The sequence below is a fragment of the Schistocerca gregaria genome, chromosome 2 (assembly GCF_023897955.1).
Source record: "Schistocerca gregaria isolate iqSchGreg1 chromosome 2, iqSchGreg1.2, whole genome shotgun sequence".
In the NCBI taxonomy this organism is placed as follows: Eukaryota; Metazoa; Arthropoda; class Insecta; order Orthoptera; family Acrididae; genus Schistocerca; species Schistocerca gregaria.
The window spans coordinates 1031107377-1031131069 of NC_064921.1; the positions used below are offsets into that span (position 1 = coordinate 1031107377).

General features: G+C 38.4%; 1 protein-coding gene across 1 annotated transcript in view; it reads left to right on the forward strand.

Moving 5' to 3' along the window:
* LOC126335550 (uncharacterized) overlaps window positions 1-23693 on the forward strand; it is a 432035-nt gene that overhangs the window by 351458 nt on the left and 56884 nt on the right. The window contains exon 12 of the mRNA XM_049998951.1: window positions 20409-20594. Within this exon, the coding sequence (XP_049854908.1) occupies window positions 20409-20594 (186 nt within the window). The remainder of the gene's footprint in view (window positions 1-20408; window positions 20595-23693) is intronic.

Here is a 23693-nt window from a genome sequence, read left to right on the forward strand (position 1 = left end):
AGTGAAGAAGAATTAAATGATCTGCTGAATGGAATGAACAGTCTAATGAGTACACAGTATGGTTTGAGAGTAAATCGGAGAAAGACGAAGGTAATGAGAAGTAGTAGAAATGAGAACAGCGAGAAACTTAACATCAGGATTGATGGTCATGATGTCAATGAAGTTAAGGAATTCTGCTACCTAGGCAGTAAAATAACCAATGACGGACGGAGCAAGGAGGACATCAAAAGCAGACTCGCTATGGCAAAAAGGCATTTCTGGCCAAGAGAAGTCTACTAATATCAAATACCGGCCTTAATTTGAGGAAGAAATTTCTGAGGATGTACGTCTGGAGTAGAGCATTGTATGGTAGTGAAACATGGACTGTGGAAAAACCGGAACAGAAGAGAATCGAAGCATTTGAGATGTGGTGCTATAGACGAATGTTGAAAATTAGGTGGACTGATAAGGTAAGGAATGAGGAGGTTCTATGCAGAATCAGAGAGGTAAGGAATATGTGGAAAACACAGATAAGAAGAAGGGACAGGATGATTTGACATCTGCTAAGACATGAGGGAATGACTTCCATGGTACTAGAGGGAGCTGTAGAGGGCAAAAACTGTAGAGGAAGACAGAGATTGGAATACGTCAAGTAAATAATTGAGGACGTATGTTGCAAGTGCTACTCTGAGATGAAGAGGTTAGCACAGAAAAGGAATTAGTGGCAGGCCGCATCAAACCAGTCAGTAGACTGATGACAAAAAAAAAAGTGTCCATTGTATTTCCTATGAGTGGTTCAAAGTGGTTCAAGTCATCTTTATCTAACAGCAAACAGGGATTGTCATGAAGGTAGATTGTACTATTCTGCGTATCCTGCATAACAAAAAGTTAACTATGGCATACATCTGGATTCAGTTAGGGTCAAATGCTGTTCTTGATTTTTTTATGAAAGGTAAGAATGATTAAGAATTGCAGAAGAATATTGACAAAACAGTGAAAGTACTGGTAGTAGAAAAAGGTAATTGTCTAATTCTTAATGATGAAAAAACTGTGTGGATGAACGTCAACCATACATAGGAAACGATGATCACAGAGCGGTAGGAACAGTTCCCAATGATATGCTACATGCTTAATATATCACACTTTATATGGAAGAGTGACAATACAACAGGTCTACACATGATGGTGGTCAAGAATGCACTGACTTCTCTCTCTCTCTCTCTCTCTCTCTCTCTCTCTCTCTCTCTCTCCAAATATCCTCCACTCTCTCAAGGCAGAGACATCCAGGTGTTGTGTAGAGGTTGATACCCCCACAGAGCTGTCTGCCGGGAGTGCAGAGTACTATGGGATGTGGTGGTTGGTGGATGTGCACGAGTAGATGCATGTGATGGGTCGTGCCATGTCTGGTGCTATGCAGGGAATGACTGGCCCATTTCTCTTGATGTGTTGTGATGTGCTGATGCTGAACATGTGGTACTGTGCCAGATATTGCAGAAGGTGTCTGACGCAGCCATAGCATGACTCAGATGGTGGAACGGATGGAGGAGGTGGTGATGGAAGCTCATCACAGTCCTGCCCAGCTAGCATCAAATCCAAGCATGGGGGTGATGTAGGTGTTCTATGTCGGTTGTCAGCTTCAGTGTCTGGTGCCTCAGTGTCTAGATGTGTTGGAGCTGAGTCATCGTGGAGCATCCATTTAGATTTAAGTTGAGTAAGTGAGATGGTTACAGGTTTTCTTCACATTAGAACGTCAAATATCTGTGGAACATTGTAGAGCTAATCATGTGGCATTGCCTCACAAAATCACAAAGTCATAAATGAGAGTCTTTATGTATAAACACTTTTTGGGTTGAATGAGTTGAAAGGGGCAGAATGTGCATGTCCCTAATATGTTCTTGAACATGATGCACTAGTGCAGGTAAGTCCACCTATTTTGTGATTTGTAGGCTGAGTGAATACTACAGGCAGGACAAGTGGTTCACCATAGACCAGCTCTGCCAGAGACGCCCACAGAGTGTGTTTGTATGCTGAGTAGCACCCATGAGAGTGCCTCAGTGCAGGAAGCATCCGATGCCAACAGGGATCCAATGATGTTGAGGTGCACATACCAGATCCAAGTTTTTTGGGTGGGAAAGTAACCAAACTGAGGCCAGGTGTGATGGTCTGTCTTACTACAGTGGCACGCAAGACATCTTTTGAGTCCAGAGGCAACAGTATTGTGATGTTTGCCCATATGAGTCTGTCCATCACTAGGTGTACCATTGCCTTTCTGCCATGATGACTTACATTGTGGAGCTTCTCGAGTATTTTGTGGCACATCGCATGAGGCACGAGTGAGCATTGCCTGTTCTGCAAAATGTCAACATTTGATACAAAGGTTTGTGTCATAGTCGTCGAGTAGGTTGTCGATGCTCAGGTTGTTCAGTTGTTTGGCTGCCATATGTTCATAGTCACATTGGAGAGAAATTGCACTGATGCTTAAAAAGGTAGTCAGCAATGATATTGTCTGTGCCGTGGGCATGGCATATATTAGTGGTACACTGTGCTATAAGGTCTAAATGTCAGAATTGAAGGATGGAAGGAATATTGGGTATAATGTATTGTCAACATCAAGGTCATTAGAGATGGAGAAAAAGCTAAGATTATGTCAAGAATGACAAAAGAAATTAGCCACGCCCTTTCAAAGGAAGTGTCCTGGCATTTGCCAGGAGCGATTTAGGGAAAACACAGAAAACCTAAATCTGGATGGCCGGGCGTGGGTCTGAACCGTATTCCCGAATGCAAGTCCATTATGCTAAACACTGTTCCACTTTGCACAGTCAATGTCAAAGTGATTGTGGACTGGCATCCTGAGACAGGTTCCTGATTGCATCTGCCAGAGGTTTGTGATCTATGTACACGATTTCTTGGCAGTCCTCAATATTGTCACAGAGATCCTTGACCACTGTGTACACCCATAGGACCTCTGGGTCAAAAATTACCACTTTGACTGTGAGGGGGTAGTTTCCCCAAGAAGGACTGAAGCATTTGGGGCACCCAATCCACCACCCGCTGAAGCACAGCCCCCATCGCAGTTTGCTTACGTCAGTCATGAGGGTGAGCTGTACGTCAGGTTTAGGGTGTGTCAAAGTAGTGGCTTGTGTTAGACAGTTCTTCACCTGATGTAATGCTCTGTCATCCCCGTAAACCACATGACTTTCTTTTTGCCATTTTTATCTTTGCCTCCTAAGGCGTTCACAAGTGAAGCTGCATGAGGGAGGCATTGCCATAAGAAGTTTAGGATTCCAAGCAATCTGGGTGTGGAGGCTTTTTCACCATCTTCACATTTCCCACTGTCAGTTTGACACTTGATGTCTTGAGTGTTTGGCCTACTAAGAATACCACCATTCATCAAAGTTGCAACTTTGCTTCATTTGTCACAATACTACCTTGTTATAGCATGACTAGAACTCATTCTAGGTGGTTCAAATGTTCGTTGTTAAGTTCATGTTTATGGGTCTGTAGCTCTTGTCCTTTCTTTTTGCAGTTGTAGCTAAGTTATAGTTTATTGGTTCCGCCTTTTTCCAAATACACTGTTCTATCTTTTTATTCAGACATGCTTCAGCACCTTTCTGAGATCATCAGTGGGTTTCTCTTTATTGAATATTGTAAAAATGAACATAATTTAGGTTTGTTAGATCAGATACAACCTAAAAATACGTCCACTTTTTACAGTTTTCCATTTCTGATGATGGCACAGAAGTGCTGAAAGACGTTAGGGTTAAAAAAAAAATAAAATAAAATAAAATTAAAAAAAAAATTGCAAAATGGCAGAAGACATAACCTACAATTCATTGTAAGTGTTGGAGAATATGAGTATGCCATTGAGATAGATATCGGTAAAGCAGCATGGAAATTGAAGGAATATTTTATTTTATTTTATATAACACTGCAGCAATAAATAGTTTACTTTTATGCTTACATTGAATTGATAATTCAGTTGTATAATAAAAACTTCCTCCTATGCACAAAAAAATTCACTAATTGGATAGAATAACTTTTTTTTATTAGGTATTCCTTTAGTTTGCTCTTGAACTCTGGTGTTTCAGGAGCAAGGCTTTTGATGACACTTGGTACAATATTGCAAATTTTGATGCCTGCATAATTTACTCCCTTCTGTATAAGGGTAAGGTTCGACTGGATACTATGAAAGGCCTCTTTTGACCTTGTGTTGTGACTATCATATTCACTGTTGGTTTTGAAGAGAGAGTGGTTTTTATTAATGAAACATGTAAGGAGTATATGTACTGAGATAGCATTGCAAATATCTGTAGTTTCCTAAACAGATTCCAGTATGAGTGTCTTGGTTGCACACCATTCATGATGCATTTAACTCTCTTCTGAGCAATAGAAACATTTTTTGCCATGGGCTGGTTGTTCCAAAAGATGATTCTGTAACACAAAAATGCATGGATATATCCAAAATAATCAGCTGTTATGGCACCCCTATGTCTGGTTGATGCAGTTATGTATAAGGCAAATGGTGTAAAATGTAGACTTTTTTCTAGATCTAAGATATGGTTGGATCAATTTAGTTTTTTAGTTGGCAATCTTTGTACACACCCAGGAATTTAGCTGAGTCAATATGCTTCATTTGTTGTCCATTACATTCTATATTTATATCCCCCGGTTTTTTGTGTGCCATATGAAACTGTACATAATGAGGTTTTTTTTATATAGTCCATTACAGTTAAACAATTTCAGAATGTCATCAAATGCATTGTTTGCAGATGCTTCCTAGTCGTTCCTTGTTGCTTTATCAACTAGAAGAGAAGTATTGTCAGCAAGTAGGTTGAACTTCCTGACTGACGTGGTGCAGTGTGGGAGGTCATTTATAAATAGAAGAAACAGTAAGGGTCCCAACACTGAGCCTTGAGACACTACAGTGTTGACTGTGCCTCACTTGGGTAAAGCTGGGATTCCATTACTGTCAGTAATTATTACCAGTTGTTTTCTATCTGTAAGGTAGGATTTAATCCATATGCCCACTATTTCACTTAACATATAGTAGTCTGTTTTATTTAGCAGAATTACATGGTTGACACAGTCAAAATTCTTGGATAGCTTACATAGAATTCCAATTGGGGCTGACTCGAGTATTTGACCGGTGAAAGTGAAAAATAGCATCATTAACTGATAGACATTGGCGGAAACAAAACTGCCATTGTCTGTGAATGTAATGGCTGTTAAGGTGATTAACAATTCTTCTGAATACCCACTTCTCAAGGACCTTCGAAAAACTTGTTAGCAGGGATATTGGGCGGCCAGCAGGGATATTGGGCAGCAGTTTGTTACATTGATTTTTTTCACCTTTCTTGAAAAGTGGTATCACACAGGCATAATTTGATCTTAGTGAACAACACCTTGTTTTAGGAATTCATTAAAAATGTGACACAAGACTGCATTTATATAGCCATGACAGTACTTAAGTATCTTAGCTGAAATATCATCAACCCCTATAAGAGTTTTTTGACTTCATCTCTCCTATTGTCTTATTGATCTCACTAATTGTTATGGGGGTTATCTGCATCTGGCAAACTCTGGCATTGTTAGCTTGAAGAAGGGCTGTTGCATCACTCACTGAGCCTTCACAGCCAATTTTTCAGTAGCTGTTAAAAAATGTTTATTGAAGATATTAGCACCAACTTCCTCAGTATTTTTTACAGTATTTCCATTGTGAATTAATTCTATGTCCTTCATGTACTCTACTTTTTAACCACTCTCCTTTTTTATAATTTAATATATTTTTTTAATTTGTTATTTGAGTTATCAGTTTCAGGTGTTATGTACATAGCTTTGGATTTTTATTACCCTTTTTAAAATATTACTGTACAGTCTATAGTCCTGCTTTCTGATGCGATCATTAGATAGCCTTAGGGATTCATATAAATTTCTTTTTGTTCTACAGGAAATTCTGATCCCTTTAGTAATCCAGGAGTGCGTTTTATGGCCTGAGGGTTGTTTCTCAGTATTATATTTGGAAGTACAATGACACAAACTCATAAGTATATTGATTAATTTTTTCATTAATATCCCTCTCCATAAATATAGGGCTCCAGTTGATCTGCTGTAAGAGAAGGTTTAACACTTCTAGGATACCCTTATTGGTTGGCCTGACAGTTTTAAAGGAGTGTTTTGTTTCATAACACAGTTTGATATCATTTACTGTAAGCTGACCATCATGATCTGACAGACCACCAAGAATTCAATTTCCAATAAGACTGCTGCTTCTGTATCTGTCCAGGAATATATTGTCAATTAGGCTCTTACGGGTACTAGTTACTCTAGTTGGAAAGTTAACTAGTGAAGTGAGGTTAAATGATTCAATCTGGTGCTGTAGTTCTCTTCTGCTCTCATTTGTAGTTAAGACGTTAATATTAAAATCACCCATGATAATTAAGTATTGAATATTTTTTGGTTCAAAAGTTGTTCCATATGGTTTAGAAAGATACGTATTTTCCCTGCAGGAGCCCTGTAAACTGCCATAATTATAAGTGAATTACTGTTTGCAGTAATTTACTCTCCACAGGCTTCAGAGTGAGAATCTACACAAGTACTTATGTCTATGGATTTATATTTTACATTTGTTTTAACATAGATTGTGGTCCCTCCTTTCTACTTTGTATTTCAACAATAGCTGGCTGCTAATGACTATTCATCAATTCATCAATTTGAGGCATTTCAGTTCCACTTGTCACATGGTGTTCTATAAGACATATTACTTGTGCATGGTTTACTAGAAACTCTAGTTTGCTTATGAGACCATTGATGTTTTAATGGAACAACAGAGTTTACTGCTACTGGTATTTCTTAATTCTTTCCTACTCTTTGATAGTTTAGCTTCTCCCCATAAATTCGGACTGTGAGGCAACATATTATGTCTCAGATTACTGCTAGTGTTAACACTTGGCCTAAAAAAACCTTAGGAACAGATTGCTGATGTTTGTCTCACAATATTATCCACATGATTACCTCTTGAGGCATATTCCCTATTTCACTCAGCACTTTATTCACTACAAATCATTTTCCTGGGCAATTTAGATGCAGTCCATGAGTTGTGTGAAATCAGTGGCCAATATTATTTACATTCACTATAGTAACATTTCTGAAGTATTTAGCAATTGATTCACATTGCTCATTAGCTGCACTTATTTCATAAATCATGCATGACAATTGTGATAGATCAAGACAATGTGGGATGTCAAGAACAATAACATTAGTATGAGTTAAGTGATTCAAACATGCCTTTAGTTCCTGACAGGCATTTGATGTTTTGTTTTGAAAGATATCATTTGATCCTTTAATTAGCACAACACAATCATTTGTGGATAACTTACTGACTTCTGCCGAGTTTGCAGTTTTGCCCATTTCAGTTAAACCTGCACCTGGTTTGATGAATCCCATTGCCGCAATCATTGTAGATGCCTCATTTAGTATAATAATAATAACAATAATAATAATAATAATAATAATAATAATAATAATAATACTTTATCCAACATCGAATGAGTCATTGCATATGTATAAAAACAGGTTACAATTCTTGATACAAAGCACAATAATACAGTCTTCTGAATATGTCATTGATTAACAAAATGAATAAATTACAATTAAAATGGTTTGCTTAACACTATTCACATATTTTTTGAAGCACTTCTTATTCGGCATGTAAGTATGGTCTTTTTGTAATGTGTAAATGGCTTTTGTAACAGGAATTTCTTTAGCTGAAATTTATGCTTCATTGTGGGTAGGGTTACAACATTACTGGGCAGTGAATAAAAAGCAGTCCGTCATCAGGCCACAGGTGGCCCACTGGGACCATCCGACCGCCGTTTCATCCTCACAGAGGATGTGGATAGGAGTGGCGCGTGGTCAGCGCACTGCTCTCCCGGTCGTTACGATGGCTTTCTTTGACCAGAGCCGCTACTATTCGGTCGAGTAGCTCCTCAATTGGCATCATGAGGCTGAGTGCACCCCGAAAAGTGGCAACAGCGCATGGCGCCCTGGGTGGACACCCATCCAAGTGCCGACCATGCCCGACAGTGCTTAACTTTGGTGATCTGACGGGAACCGGTGTATCCAATGCGGCAAGTGGATAGGCTGTCTTTAAACCTGCAAATTGTGGACCCTTATCATAGAGTACAGTTCTGTGGCTGCTAATGTAAAATTTTTCTTTATTTGTGGTATTGAACTGATATGACAAAGAAACAAGATGGCACCAAGTGTAAATTGTGGTTGTGTTAATTACCAGAATAAACTCAACATAAACGTTAAAAAGTGTTTAACATGTAAAAACTTTGATGTATATCACGATGAGATGTGTATCACGTGTTTTGTTATTTAAAAAGTTTTGGAGGAAAGACATGGGGTAGACCAAAAACTACGAAACTGCAATCACACATGGAGCTAGTACCTCGTCTTATGAATCGCAAGAGCCAATACAAAGACTTTGCTACTGCAAATCACGCACCTTGAAGGGCATAATGTGCATAAACTGTAAAACTGAATACCATTTCACGTGTGTAAAAGCAGATCCAAGACAAAAACTATGGTGTTGCAGAAGGTGTAATGAATATGGCCTAGACAAAGCACTACAGAAGAGCGATTGCAAAGTCGAAATTATTGCTATGCTGTTAGAAGAGGTACATGCATTGAAATACAAATATACCAATAACAATCAATGTGAGTATAAAACAAACAGTGATCTTGTAATTGATAATGATACTAGAACCAGCAGTAGCAAGTATGTTACCAGGTGTAAAAAATTCGGGAAAACTGCTAAAAGTGGTATAGCAGGAGTAAAATGTGAGACAAAATTTCACTTTCAATGCACAAAGGTGGACTGGTCATTGAAATGAGAAATTTACAAAAACGTGGAAGTGTAACATGTGTAGGCCTAAGAAGGGCCGCAAATATCACACTAACAAACAGATTTGAAGTGCTCAATGATGCCCTTGAAGCTCATACAGGACATTCTGAATCATCGAATGCTACAGTAACTCTTCCTGAAAGCACTACCGCTTCTGAACTTCAACAAGGAGATCTTCAAATTCCGTGTGATGCTGCTGTCCCTGTTCCGAAAACCATTAAACAAATTTCCCAAAAAGAGGTTAGCTTCCTGTACACAGAACCAAGCAATCAATGTAGTCCAGCAGACTGCCTTGAAAGACAATGGTGGGCTGTTCCTGTCACAAAATGCGGTAGAGACTATGCAAACTTTCCACCCTTGGAAAACAGATTTAGTGCCCTTGAGCATGTTGATGCTACATGAAAAAACATTAAAGTAGACTCACAAGTCAAGGTACTCAACACAAGTAAGGTTAATGAAAGTGAAGTGAGTAGTAGGTGTAGCAACAATATTACATCAACTGTCAATAGAAGTGAAGTGAATAATGGGTGCAATAAAAATATTACTTCAACTGTCAATAGTAGTAATGAAACTGAAAACCATGAAAGCAAGCTGCAATTGCAGACCTAGGCCTGTAAAAATACATTTATATGCAAGAAAGGAAATTAAGTCAAGAAAGGAAATTAAGGGATATAGTTGAGAACAATTCAAGCCACCATATTTCAGCCACAAAGATGTTGTAGCAGGTTCTTCATCAGCAGAATCTATGGAACTGGCTGGATCAAATGACTTAGCAAGAAATGAAGGAAAAGACTTCTTGTTATCATTAAAGAAGAAACTGCAGGAACTACAAAATACGAAAATCCTCATCTTTTCAATACCATGTTGGCATGATCTTCCATCCTGGTCTTGTATGACTGTTGAAGTGAGAAGAGTAAATGAAGAAATGAAGAAAATTTGTAAATACTTTAAAAATGTCTGTTTTGTAAACATAACTAACTTACGGACAAGATTCCAAACTGCTCATGGTCTCCATCTGAATCAACTCAGAAAGAAGTATGTCAGTAATGAAGTCATAAAAGTAACCAATGAGTTAGGCATAGCACAAATCGGTAGCTACGAGTTAATACCACCTAGATTTAGGGAAAACTCTTTTTTTGGAGGTAGCAAAGAAGGGCCAAGACTGACAAGTTTGCCCAGATTCACACTGGATGACCAGATTAAAGATGTTGTCGTTGTTTTGGTCTTCAGTCCAGAGACTGGTTTGATGCAGCTCTCCATGCAACTCTATCCTGTGCAAGCTTCTTCATCTCCCAGTACCTACTGCAACCTACATCCTTCTGAATCTGTTTAGTGTATTCATCTTTTGGTCTCCCTGTATGATTTTTACCCTCCATGCCGCCCTCCAATACTAAATTGGTGATACCTTGATGTCTCAGAATATGCCCCACCAACTGATCCCTTCTCCTAGTCAAGTTGTGCCACAAATTTTTCTTCTCTCCAATCTTGTTCAATACCTCCTCATTAGTTATGTGATCTACCCATCTAATCTTCAGCATTCTTCTGTAGCACCACTTTTCGAAAGCTTCTATTCTCTTCTTGTCCAAACTAGTTATCGTCCATGTTTCACTTCCATACATGGCTACACTCCATACAAAAGCTTTTAGAAATGGCTTTCTGACACTTAAATCTATACTCGACGTTAAAAAATTTCTCTTCTTCAGAAATCCTTTCCTTACCATTGCCAGTCTACATTTTATATCCTCTCTACTTCGACCATCATCAGTTATTTTGCTCCCCAAATAGCAAAACTCCTTTACTACTTTAAGTGTCTCATTTCCTAATCTAATTCCCTCAACATCACCTAACTTAATTCGACTACATTCCATTATCCTCGTTTTTCTTTTGTTGATGTTCATCTTATATCCTCCTTTCAAGACACTATCCATTCTGTTCAACTGCTCTTTCAAGTGCTTTGCTGTCTCTGACAAAATTACAATGTCATCAGCGAACCTCAAAGTTATATTCCTTCTTCATGGATTTTAATACCTACTCCGAATTTTTCTTTTGTTTCCGTCACTGCATGCTCAATATATAGATTGAATGACATCGGGGAGAGGCTACAACCCTGTCTCATTCCCTTTCCAACCACTGCCTCCCTTTCATGCCCCTCGACTCTTATAACTGCCATCTCGTTTCTGTACAAATTGTAAATAGCCTTTCGCTCCCTGTATTTTACCATTGCCACCTTTAGAATTTGAAAGAGAGTATTCCAGTCAACATTGTCAAAAGCTTTCTCGAAGTCTACAAGTGCTAGAAATATAGGTTTCCCTTTCCTTAACCTATTTTCTAGGGTAAGTCATAGGGTCAGTATTGCCTCACATGTTCCCACATTTCTACGGAATCAACACTGATTTTCCCCGAGGTCGGCTTCTACCAGTTTTTCCATTCGTCTGTAAAGAATTTGTGTTACTATTTTGCAGCTGTGACTTATTAAACTGATACTTCGGTAATTTTCACATCTGTCAACACCTGCTTTCTTTGGGATTGGAATTATTATATTCTTCTTGACATCTGAGGGTATTTCGCCTGTCTCATACATCTTGTTCACCAGATTGTAGAGTTTTGTCAGGACTGGCTCTCCGAAGGATGTCAGTAGTTCCAATGGAATGTTGTCTACACCTGTGACCTTGTTTCGACTCAGGTCTTTAAGGCTCTGTCAAACTCTTCATGCAGTATCGTATCTCCCATTTCATCTTCATCTACATCCTCTTCCATTTCCATAATATTGTCCTCAAGTACATTCCCCTTGTATAGACCCTCTATATACTCCTTCCACCTTTCGACTTACCCCCCTTTGCTTAGAACTGTGTTTCCATCTGAGCTCTTGATATTCATACAAGTGGCTCTCTTTTCTCCAAAGGTATCTTTTATTTTCCTGTAGGCTGTATCTATCTTACCCCTTGTGAGATAAGCCTCTACATCCTTACATTTGTCCTCTAGCCATCCCTGCTTAGCCATTTTGCACTTCCTGTCGACGTTTTTGAGATGTTTGTATTCCTTTTTGCCTGCTTCATTTACTGCATTTTTATATCAATTAAATTCAATATTTCTTCTGTTACCCAAGGATTTCTACAAGCCGTCGTCTTTTTACTTACTTGGTCCTCTGCTGCCTTCACTACTTCATCCCTCAAGCTACCCATTCTTCTTCTACTGTATTTCTTTGCCCCATTCCTGTCAATTGTTCCCTTATGCTCTCCCTGAAACTCTGTACAATCTCTGGTTTAGTCAGTTTCTCCAGGTCCCATCTCCTTAAATTCCCACCGTTTTGCAATTTCTTCAGTTTTAATCTACAGTTCATAACCATTAAAACCTGGTTCCTAAATCTCTGTCTTACCATTATATAATCTATCTGATACCTTTTAGTATCTCCAGGATTCTTCCATGTATACAACCTTCTTTTATGATTCTTGAACCAAGTGTTAGCTATGATTTAGTTATGCTCTGTACAATATTCTGCCAGGCAGCATCCTCTTTCATTCCTTAATCCCATTCCATATTCACCTACTACATTTCCTTCTCTTCCTTTTCCTATGACCGAGTTCCAGTCACCCAAGGCAAATAAATTTTCAATTCCCTTCACTATCTGAATAATTTCTTTTATCTCATCATACATTTCATCAATCTCTTCGTCATATGGGGAGCTAGTTGGCATATAAACTTGTAAAACTATGGTAGGCATGGGCTTTGTATCTATCTTGGCCATAATAATGCGTTCACTATGCTGATTGTAGTAGCTTACCTACATTCCTATTTTCACATTCAATATTAAACCTACTCCTGCATTACCCCTATTTGATTTTGTGGTTATAACCCTTTAGTCACCTGTCCAGAAGTCTTGTGCATCCTGCCACTGAACTTTGGTAATTCCCACTACATAGATTGAAGATAAGGATAATATGATAAATGTTGGTAACACTAGAGAGAAATACAGCAGTAATGATGATTGTAGATTAAAACTGAAGAAACTGCAGTAGAAGAAGAATGGGTAGCTCTGAGGGATGAAGTAGTGAAGGCGGCAGAGGATTAAGTAGGTAAAAAGACGAGGGCTAGTAGTAATCCTTGGGAAACAGAAGAAATATTGAATTTAATTGATGAAAGGAGAAAATATAAAAATGCAGTAAATGAAGCAAGCAAAAACGAATACAAACATCTCACAAATGAGAGTGACAGGAAGTGCAAAATGGCTAAGCAGGGATGGCTAGAGGATAAATGTAAGGATGTGGAGGCCTATCTCACTAGGGGTAAGATAGATATTGCCTACAAAAAAATTAAAGAGACCTTTGAAGAAAAGAGAACCACTTGTGCGAATATCAAGAGCTTGGATGGAAATCCAGTTCTAAGCAAAGAAGTGAAAGCAGAAAGATGGAAGGAGCATATAGAGGGTCTATACATGGGCAATGTTCTTAAGGACAATATTATAGAACTGGAAGAGAATGTAAATGAAGATGAAATAGGAGATATGATACTGCGTGAAGAGTTTGACAGAGCACTGAAAGACCAAAGTCAAAGCAAGGCCCCAGGAGTAGAGAAAATTCCATTAGAACTACTGACAGCCTTGGGAGAGCCAGTCCTGACAAAACTCTACCATCTGGTGAGCAAGATGTATGAGGCAGGCGAAATACCCTCAGACTTCAAGAAGAATATAATAATTCCAATCCCAAAGAAAGCAGGTGTTGACAGATGTGAAAATTACTGAAGTATCAGTTTAATAAGTCACAGCTGCAAAATACTAACGCGAATTCTTTACAGACGAATGGAAAAACTATTTGAAGCAGACCTCAGGGTAGATCAGTGTGGATTCCGTAGAAATGTGGGAACATGTGAGGCAATACTGACCCTACAACTTACCCTAGAAAAATAGGTTAAGGAAAGGGAAACCTATATTTCTAGCATTTGTAGACATAGAGAAAGCTTTTGACAATGTTGACTGGAATACTCTTTTTCAAATTCTGAAGGTGGCAATGGTAAAATACAGGGAGCGAAAGGCTATTTACAATTTGTACAGAAATGAGATGGCAGTTATAAGAGTGCAGGGACATAAAAGGGAAGCAGTGGTTGGGAAGAGAGTGAGACAGGGTTGTAGCCTCTCCCTGATGTTATTCAATCTATATATTGAGCATGCAGTGACGGAAACAAAAGAAAAATTCGGAGTAGGTATTAAAATCCATGAAGAAGGAATATTAACTTTGAAGGGGGAAGAAATAAAAACCTTGAGGTTCGCCAATGACATCGTAACTCTGTCAGAGACAGCAAAGGGCTTGGAAGAGCAGTTGAACGAAATGGACAGTGTCTCGAAAGGAGGAAAGAAGATGTACATCAACAAAAGCAAAACGAGGATAATGGAATGTAGTCGAATTAAGTCAGGTGATGTCGAGGGAATTAGATTAGGAAATGAGACACTTAAAGTAGTAAATGAGTTTTGCTATTTGGGGAGCAAAATAACTGATGATGGTCGAAGTAGAGAAGATATACAATGTAGACTGGCAATGGGAAGGAAAGCGTTTTTGAAGAAGAGAAATTTTTTAACATCAAGTATAGATTTAAGTGTCAGGAAGTCGTTTCTGAAAGTATTTGTATGGAGTGTAGCCATGTATGGAAGTGAAACATGGACAATAACTAGTTTGGACAAGAAGAGAATAGAAGCTTTTGAAATGTGGTGCTACAGAAGAATGTTGAAGAGTAGGTGGGTAGCTCACGTAACTAATGAGGAGATATTGAATAGGATTTGGGAGAAGAGAAGTTTGTGGCACAACTTGCTAGAAGAAGGGATCGGTTGGTAGGACATGTCCTGAGGCTTCAAGGGATCACAAATTTAGCATTGGAGGGCAGTGTGGAGGGTAAAAATCGTAGAAGGAGACCAAGAGATGAATACACTAAGCAGATTCAGAAGGATGTAGGTTGCAGTAGGTACTGGGAGATGAACGAGCTTGCACAGGATAGATTGGCATGGAGAGCTGCATCAAACCAGTCTCAGGACTGAAGACAACAACACCAACAATGCCCTAATTGGGTTACACTTATTTCACGTATGAATTGTTATTGATCTAACCAACACAGGTTTCTCGTCTTAAACTTTGCTGTCGACTGACTGTCTCAGGACCACAAATTGGGCCCTTATATACCCACACAATAATAGGTACTGACACTGCACATTGTTCAAAGTAAAATTTACAGAAATTACAATTAATACAACTCATTAAATGAATTGAATACAGTGAAAAATTCGTTCTTTTTAACAGTTCCTTCTGATACGAGGCTTAAGCCAAATTATTTCTTTAAATGATGAAATGAACATATATAGTTATGCAAACAATACTTTTGACGAAACTGGAAATTACTTTTGAATTAATTAAGGGCTGGTTTTGCTAACATGTTTTTGAATAGAGCCAAATAAATCAATTACATACATCAAACTTAGCACAAAAATTAGATCTGGTGTTATAATTTTTAAAACTGAAGGCCAACCTTTCTCTTTTAAGAAAATACAGATTACACTCCCCTATGTTAATGATAGTTAAAATTTAAAAAAAAATAACTAGGCAGATGGTATAACAAGAGGAGAAGTAAAAATAGCTCAGCTTGCTTTGTCACACAGTCCTCATCAAACAGCCATCCATAAAATTTCTTCTTGGGTGAAAATGCACTTTAAATTTGGATTTATATCCTTATTTCTTAACTCACAGCTTTCTCTAGGTGTGGAGTCCAACAACTGCCTGAGCATCATCAGAATGTTTTAGTTAACAGAGAGACTGGAAATATGATTACTATTTTTCTCTTTCATCTTTCTGTTATATTCAGTAAACTAACCCTTCAACTGCTGCTGACTGCTACAGCAGTCCGAGCACGCCACGTCCTGGGTGTGGCTGATTGCCACAGCATTTCAGTGCTACCATGCCCCAGGTGCTGCCGACTGCTGTAGAAGTTCTGAGACGTCCGCTCGTCTATTGTTTGAATAAGATGTCTGTTTGTTTGCTGCACCACTGGTGGACTCTCACCACACCTCATTGTTTGCTCAAACTGGCAACAGATGGCATTTCAATATGCAGAACGCAACCACATAAGTCATTGTCAGTACTTTTGGTGGATCCTCACAGCACCTGTATGAATAATTTGCTTTACACACAACAGGTGACCCTACTGTGATTTCTGTCGAACTGTATTTTTGCACCTTTCTGTGAGATATATTCTTGGTTAAGACATCAGTGGCCTATTATTTGCTTGTGTTTGCCTAGTGAACTTACGTATTTTCATGGCATGTTCAATGCCTTTTGCTTAAACCGGAAATATGGGATGAAAATGAAGTAAGTAAAGTTTCATCTCAATGTAATTGGAGAAAGGTTTGCAATTTTTTACATCAATCGCAAGAGAGCAGGTGGCACTAAACTTAAAGAGTACCCAACAAGACTAAACGTGTCATCACATTTACCAGCTCAGTGGGAAAAGTACACGACATGCAAAGTCTGTGCTCAAAATGATGTTAGGAAACAAACTAAGTTGTGCTGTAAGGAATGCAGTGTAACTCTTTGCACTTATCTGTGCTTCAAACCTTATCACACACACTTTCAGAAATAAAAAGCTGTTAAACCTTGTTTTGAGAGAATGTATTAGGATATCACTACATGAAAATGAAGGGTAAATATTGTAAATAAATACCCTCAATTCTTCCAAAGCCAGTCCAAAGACCAGAACAAAATAGAAAGTGAGCATGTTGGAAGCATTGCACGTGGCGAGCGTGCCAGAAACATTCAGCACACAGCGAGTGGTACGACAATGCACCACATGAGGCGCAACTGCCGGTGTTGTGCATTGCAATCAAAGGGATACCACCTGCTTTACCCTTGATCAAACCTATGTGATCATTCCATTTCATACTCCAACAAAGTGTTACATGCAGGTATTTGTATAAGTTGGTTGATTCCAACAGTGATTCATGGATATTACACTTCGTTTTGTGAAGTGCAAAATTTTACATTTCTGAACATTTACAGCAAGTTGCCAATTTTTGCACCACTTTGAAATCTCATCAAGATCTGTCTGAATATTTATGCAGCTTCTTTCAGGCAGTACTTCATCACAGATAACTCCATCATCTGCAAAAAGCCTGCTGTTACCCTTAGTATTGTCTGCAGTGTCATTAATATACAGTGTGAACAGCAAGGGTCCCAACCGCAACACACTTCCCTTGGAGACATCTGAAGATACTTTTACCACAGTCAATGACTCTCTCTCCAAGATAACGTGCTACAGCCTCCCTCCCAATAAATCCTGAATCCAGTCTCAGATTTCACTTGATACCCTATACAATCATACTTCTGATAATAAGTGTATCTATGGTACTGAGTCTAATGTTCTTCAGAAATAGAGGGATTCTGCATCTACCTGACTGCTTTGCTTGATGGCCTATAGAATGTCACATGAGAAAAGTGTGAGTTGGCATCCCACAGCTGAGTGATACACAATAATTGTTCATCACTCCATCTCCCTAACTTTGCAGTAATAGTTAATTTATCTACAGAAATCAAAATTTTTCTCCTGATTTGTCCAAAAAAGTAGTAGCAAATAATGTAGTGGTGGCATCTAGGACAGGCAGGGACATACTAGCTTGGGATCAAAATATTTTCTCATAATTCGTTGAAAAACGGAGTAGCAAACAATGCAGTGGTAGCATCTAGAACAGGCAGGGACATACTAGGAGGGAACTGTTCCCTTCTGTCCTCCTGTAACCTTTATAGTTACCTATGTAATTCTATGTTATCAGCTCACTTTTGAGAACTTGATCGAGCAAGTGCTGAACTACCAAAAGCAAAAACAAATGCAAAATATTACCACGTTTTGAAGAAGGGATGAAATAAACGACCATACAGGTCCATCCAATAGTTAAAGTCACCACTTACTTGTCTCATTCTAATGAACACACTGCTGAAATGCTGATGCCATTGTTGCACTACATCAATGTGGATATCAAACATCTATTGTAGGCTTCACATCCTTGTTGTTACTACAACAATAGCAGGGGTGGCAGTTATCTGGTGGGAATGGGTGAGTAGCAAAATTCAAGAGGCAACTGACACACGGTTCAGTCCCTTATTTATCTTGGCTTAACATTGGGGCACTCTTACAAGGCTAGCATTCATGGGTGGGTGTGCTATGCTGTGCCAGCTGCTGGTGAGATGGCTTGGCTTGGCTAGGCTAGGCTGCAGCCAAGGCAGACTGGTAGATTGCTTTAATGTATGGTGGAGCCTGATGGTAGCTGAAGAGAGAACCTCAGTTTAACCCTCATCCCATCAGTGCTGTGACTAGCCGCCCCTGGCTGACAATCCTGTTAGAATGTTGGTTGAATGATGGTGATCTCATGGCAGAAGCCCACATAATTGCAAATTTTGGAGACAAGCATATCAGTAAGTTAGCTTACCATGCATATTTTCATTCGTTGCTTTCTTACGGAATCATCTTTTGGGGCAATTCATCACTAAGAAAGAATGTATTTATTGCACAAAAACGTGTTATCAGAATAATGTCTGGGGCTCATCCAAGATCATCTTGTAGACAATTATTTAAAGAATTAGGGATATTGCCAGTAGCTTCACAATATATATACAGCCTAATGAAATTTGTTGTTAGTAACCCAGATCACTTCAGAATTAATAGCACAGTCCACAGCTACAATACTAGGAGACAGGGTGACCTTCACTACCGTTCATTGAATTTGACATTGGCACAAAAGGGGGTGAATTATACTGCCACAAAGATTTTTGGTCACTTGCCAAACAATATCAAAAGTCTGACAGACAACCAATCGGCATTCAAAAGTAAGTTAAGGGAATTGCTGAATGACAACTCCTTCTACTCCATAGATGAATTTTTAGACATAGGCTAAAGAAATACAGTAAGTATTAACAATTGTACCGTATATAAGACTAACAAAGATTATTTGGGATAAATGAATCTTTTGTACTTTGACACTTTCCACATCATTACGAAAGAATCGTGTTCATGATCCATGGAACAAGTAATATAACTAAACTAACTAACAGCAGGTGGTAAGTCAGTCACTAACCAATTTGATGGCCAAGTCTGATTATACACAAATAATAAACACTTTCAAAACAACTGGGCTCAATTTCTACTTTAAGGGGGAGCCCTGCAACACTTCTGTGAAAATAAATGACAGTGGAATTACACCCTCAATTGAAACAAAATTTTTAGGCATGTGGCTTCAAAACGATTTTAAATGGCAGACACATATAACAAAAATGAATACGACACTGAAAAAAGCATGCTACAACCTACACTTACTTGCACATGAAGCAAGCTTCCACACTGTTAGAATTGCATACTTTGCCCAATTCCACAGTATTCTACAGTATGGAATTATTTTCTGGGGTAGCACAGCTGCTAGGTCAGTAATCTTCCAGACTCAAAAAAGGACTGTAAGAGCAATGCACCATGCAAAACAGACTGACTCATGTAGGCCCCTTTTTCAAAAGCCTTCCATCCTCCCTCTCCCCTGTCTTTTTACTCTATAATATTGTAGATATGTGAGGAAAAATATTGAAGAGATAAATAAAAACTATAATGTACGTGAACATAATACCAGGCAAAAAGACAAACTTCATGTTCATTCAGTAAGGAAAATAGCCCATAAAATCTCATGTACAAATGTAGCAATACAAATGTACAATAGTCTGCAACATAAAATTAAAGTTATTTCTTCATTTTCTCTGTTTCACAAATCTCTAAGGGCATTCTTATTAGATCACTGCTTCTATTCAGTGGCAGAATTCTTAAACCATGTGAAGTACGAGAGACATGAAGCAAGAATATGCAAAAACTACTACTGCTGCTAAAGCAAGATCAAATATAATGAATTTATTGTACTATTAAAATAAATGGTGAAGTTGTATGTAACCTGTGTGTGTGTGTGTGTGTGTGTGTGTGTGTGTGTGTGTGTGTGTGAGATGCAAATGACATCTGACAGTCTGTAGAGATTTACTGGATGAATAAGTAACTAAACTAAACTAAGACAGACAGTATTTATATACATCAGAGTAAGCATGTTGTTGAGCAGACTCTCCTGGTGTTACACAAACCTCTTGCTGCTATGCCACCGAAGCATTCAGGATTAAGGTAATAGCATTGGTCATCGAATAAACTGTCATGGCTCTGTATTGAGACAGGCAGGGTGGCAAAATTCTTTGCAACATGATCACAGTAAGCAGCAAATTATGGCAACAAGCTCATGCTGCAATAGCGTATTTGTTATTGTGCATGTGGAAAAAATTAGATGTGAAACGATGATGACAGCAATCAGCCATTCTGTCCAAGCACTTCCTCCTGCTCTCAGTCGTGTTTATGTACCTGTTGGTGACCCAATGTCTCTACTTTTTGGAGAGTTTTTACCTTTGCCCCTAAATTATTTACTTTCTAAGGTGGATTTCAATTACTGTGTTTATATTTAAAAGTGATTAGTTTTCTATAGGCATTGCTGGAGCAAATAGAGCTTCTAAAGACAGTGAAAGCAGACAAAGAAGATCTGGAAGATGCACTTGCTGAGAAGGCAGATCATGCTGCTGTGAACAGGAAGGTTTCACATGATCAGTTTGATGCTGCATGTAATGATCTTGCAAGTGGACTTGAAGATGCACTTTTTAAGCTAAATGAGCAGGTAAGAGAGAAAAGAGTAATTCAACATGCATTTCTTCCTAAAATAGCAAATACAATGGTATACATACTGAAATAATAGTTATGGCAGATATAAAATTATTCATGGAAAAATTTTGAGATGTTTGAATGCTTGAACTCCACAGGTCAATAAATGAGGGAGTAAGTATAATACTTTGAGGCACATCTACATGAGCAATTTAACAAATCAGGAACAGAAATAAGGAGAGCCAAGAAATGTGACCAACTGATGAAAAAGTAGTCACAGAAGTGTGATTAACACTGAAGGAAAGCATTGGTACAGGATAATTGTGCTGTTTTTGTCTGTGTTGATAGTCAACGTTAAGTTTCATTTTATGCTGTTTTTTTACTACTCATACTTGTTGGCGATTCTCTTCATTTCATTATAATACTAGCATCCCAAATAATGGATGGTCTTCATGATGTATGCATCTGCAGGTTTGTCCCTATGATTGTTTCCTTCCACTATTCATTCAACTAAGGTTTAGTTCCAGGAGTGGGTTACGGTCCTCCTTGAGTAAAACTTGCTGTCACCCCTGCATTTAATATACCACAGTTGCCTAGAATTTTAATAATATTAACAATAAAATATCTATATGTCTTAATATAACAACAACATTTTGTTCCTATCTCAGTGATTAGTTTGTCACTTTTGTGTAGCTCCCAAGAAATTAAAATTAAGAGCAGTACATAATTTGAAAAGCACATATGGAAAAAACTGAAAATTACATGCACATGCAATTGATTTAAGAGCTATAATAGCAACAAACTCACACAATTTTAACAGCATTATAAATTACAGGATATGAGTATCAAAGTGTGCTTTCATCACAATCAGTATTTCATTTAGTACTAAGACTGTGAACATGTATCGGCAAACTATAGCTAAATGAGCAAGTAAATTAGGTGAATGCTGTTACTTTCAATTGCTGCCATCTATTTTTGGGATAGTTTGTTATTTTTTCCTTCAACATTCTGTTTTGCCTAAATCAAATTCCTGTGGTTTTTCCCGTTCTGTCAGATGACACACAAACTGTGTCACATTTGTTGTTAGCAGCGGGGATTGTCAGTCTGCAAATGGACAGGGAAGTTTTTTGCTTCCGATTTGACCCCAAAGTAATACACATGAACAGGCACTGGAAAGAACTCTGTGTAATATCAGGTGGTTACAATTAAAGTGCAGCTACTCACAGAGATCCAGTATGGGTTGTAATTATCATATGGCTCTGAAACTTGGTAGATATTCTAATGTGCCATTGTGGAACTGATTGTGCCTATGTTCATTAGATATGGAAACATTTCTGTACCTCTTTCTTGCATCAATAATGCCATATTTGCACCTGGTGGTCAAACTTGGAACTAGTGTTTTTCCAATGTAAATCAGTTCCACATTAAAACATTAAATATCTAACAAGTTTCAATGCCATATGATAACTGTGGCCCACACAGGACCTCTGTGAGTAGTGAGTAGTTGCACTTTAATTATAGCCATCCTGTGTATAGCTTGTAATTGTCTAATATTTCTGGGCATTTTCAAGACTCTTAGTGTTTATGCTACTTTATTCTCAGAAAATATCTGGGAAATTTAGAAAGGAATTCATGTAAAAATATCCAGTAAAATGTTCTTGGAGTGGAAGGGAGGGGTGCAGGTGGGGGGAGGGGGGAGGCAGATCTTGACCCACAGAAACCCAACCTCTCCCCCAGAGCCTGATTCAACTACACTTTCCAGCAATGACTCATGCCATATAATAGTCGCCCAATCATTCTACAGCTTTGGTTCGTTATGCTATTTATTAGGCAATTTTGCTTGTTGACTCACAATAGGACTTGTTCGTTCTTAATCAGTTAATCTAAGTATCAAGTGACTCCTGTAACAACAAATTTTAAATGCTTCTCCATGGAGAGCTGTGCTCATAACACAGGATTTTTGTGAATTTCTTTCAGGTCTCAAGATGTATATTTTTTGTGTTAGTAGCCATTTAAACCTTGCTACTTTCTAGTGTCTTTGTTCCTCATCTATACTACTTCTGAGATAGCAAAATTTGACCATCTCTTCAAAAGTCTCTTGGCCAAGTCAGGTGTTAGAACCAAACTTACCATATGCTATGTATCAAAGCGAGTCTAGCAGTATTAAATGTTAAGATGCCATATATTCACTGACATAGCATAAATAGATGATGATGTGATGTAGTATGAGCTTACCGGCCCTTTGAAATATTAGTCCCCAAATCTACAGCTACATCTCTGCAAATCACTGTGAAGTGCGCAGCAGGGGGTACACCCCATTGTACCAGTTATTAGGGCTTTATCCCATTCCATTCACATTTGGATCATGAGAAGAATGACTGATTAAATGTCTGCATGCTGTGATTAGTCTAATCTTGTCTTCTCAATCTCTTGATTCTAGAAACTTTGTATGTATGCTTTCATGGGTTACTTTTGAGTCTACCTTCAAGCATCTTCAAATTCAGTCCTTACTAAGGATATTGTCCTCAGGACCATTAATATACAGCTGATAGTAAGGCTCCCAACATACTTGCCTGGAACATGTGTAGTTACTTCTACATCTGTTGTTGACTCTCCATCCAAGATAACATGCTGCGTCCTCCCCACTGAGAAACCTTCTGTCCAATCACAAATCTCATTTGATACCCCTTATGAAGGAACTTTCAATAATGAGTATAGATATGTGGTACTGAGTCAAATGCCTTTAGGAAGTCCAGAAACACTGCATCTATCTCAGTGCCTTGATCCACAGCTTTCAGGATGTCATGTGAAAAAATTGTGAGCTGGGTTTCTGATGGTTAATGTTTTCAGAATACTTGCTGGCTAGCATGGAAGAGATCATTCTGTTCAAGATACCTCATTGCAATTGAGCTCAGAATATGGTCTAAGATTCTACAACAACTGGATGCCAAGTAAATTTGATGGTAGTTTTCTGGATCACTTCTGTTGCCATTCTTGTAGATAGATGTTACCTGTGCTTCCTTCCAACTATTGTGGGACAGTTTTTTGTTTGAGGGATCAATGGTAACTTATAATTAAAAGAGAGGCTTCCCCAGCTGCAAATTCTGTATAAAAT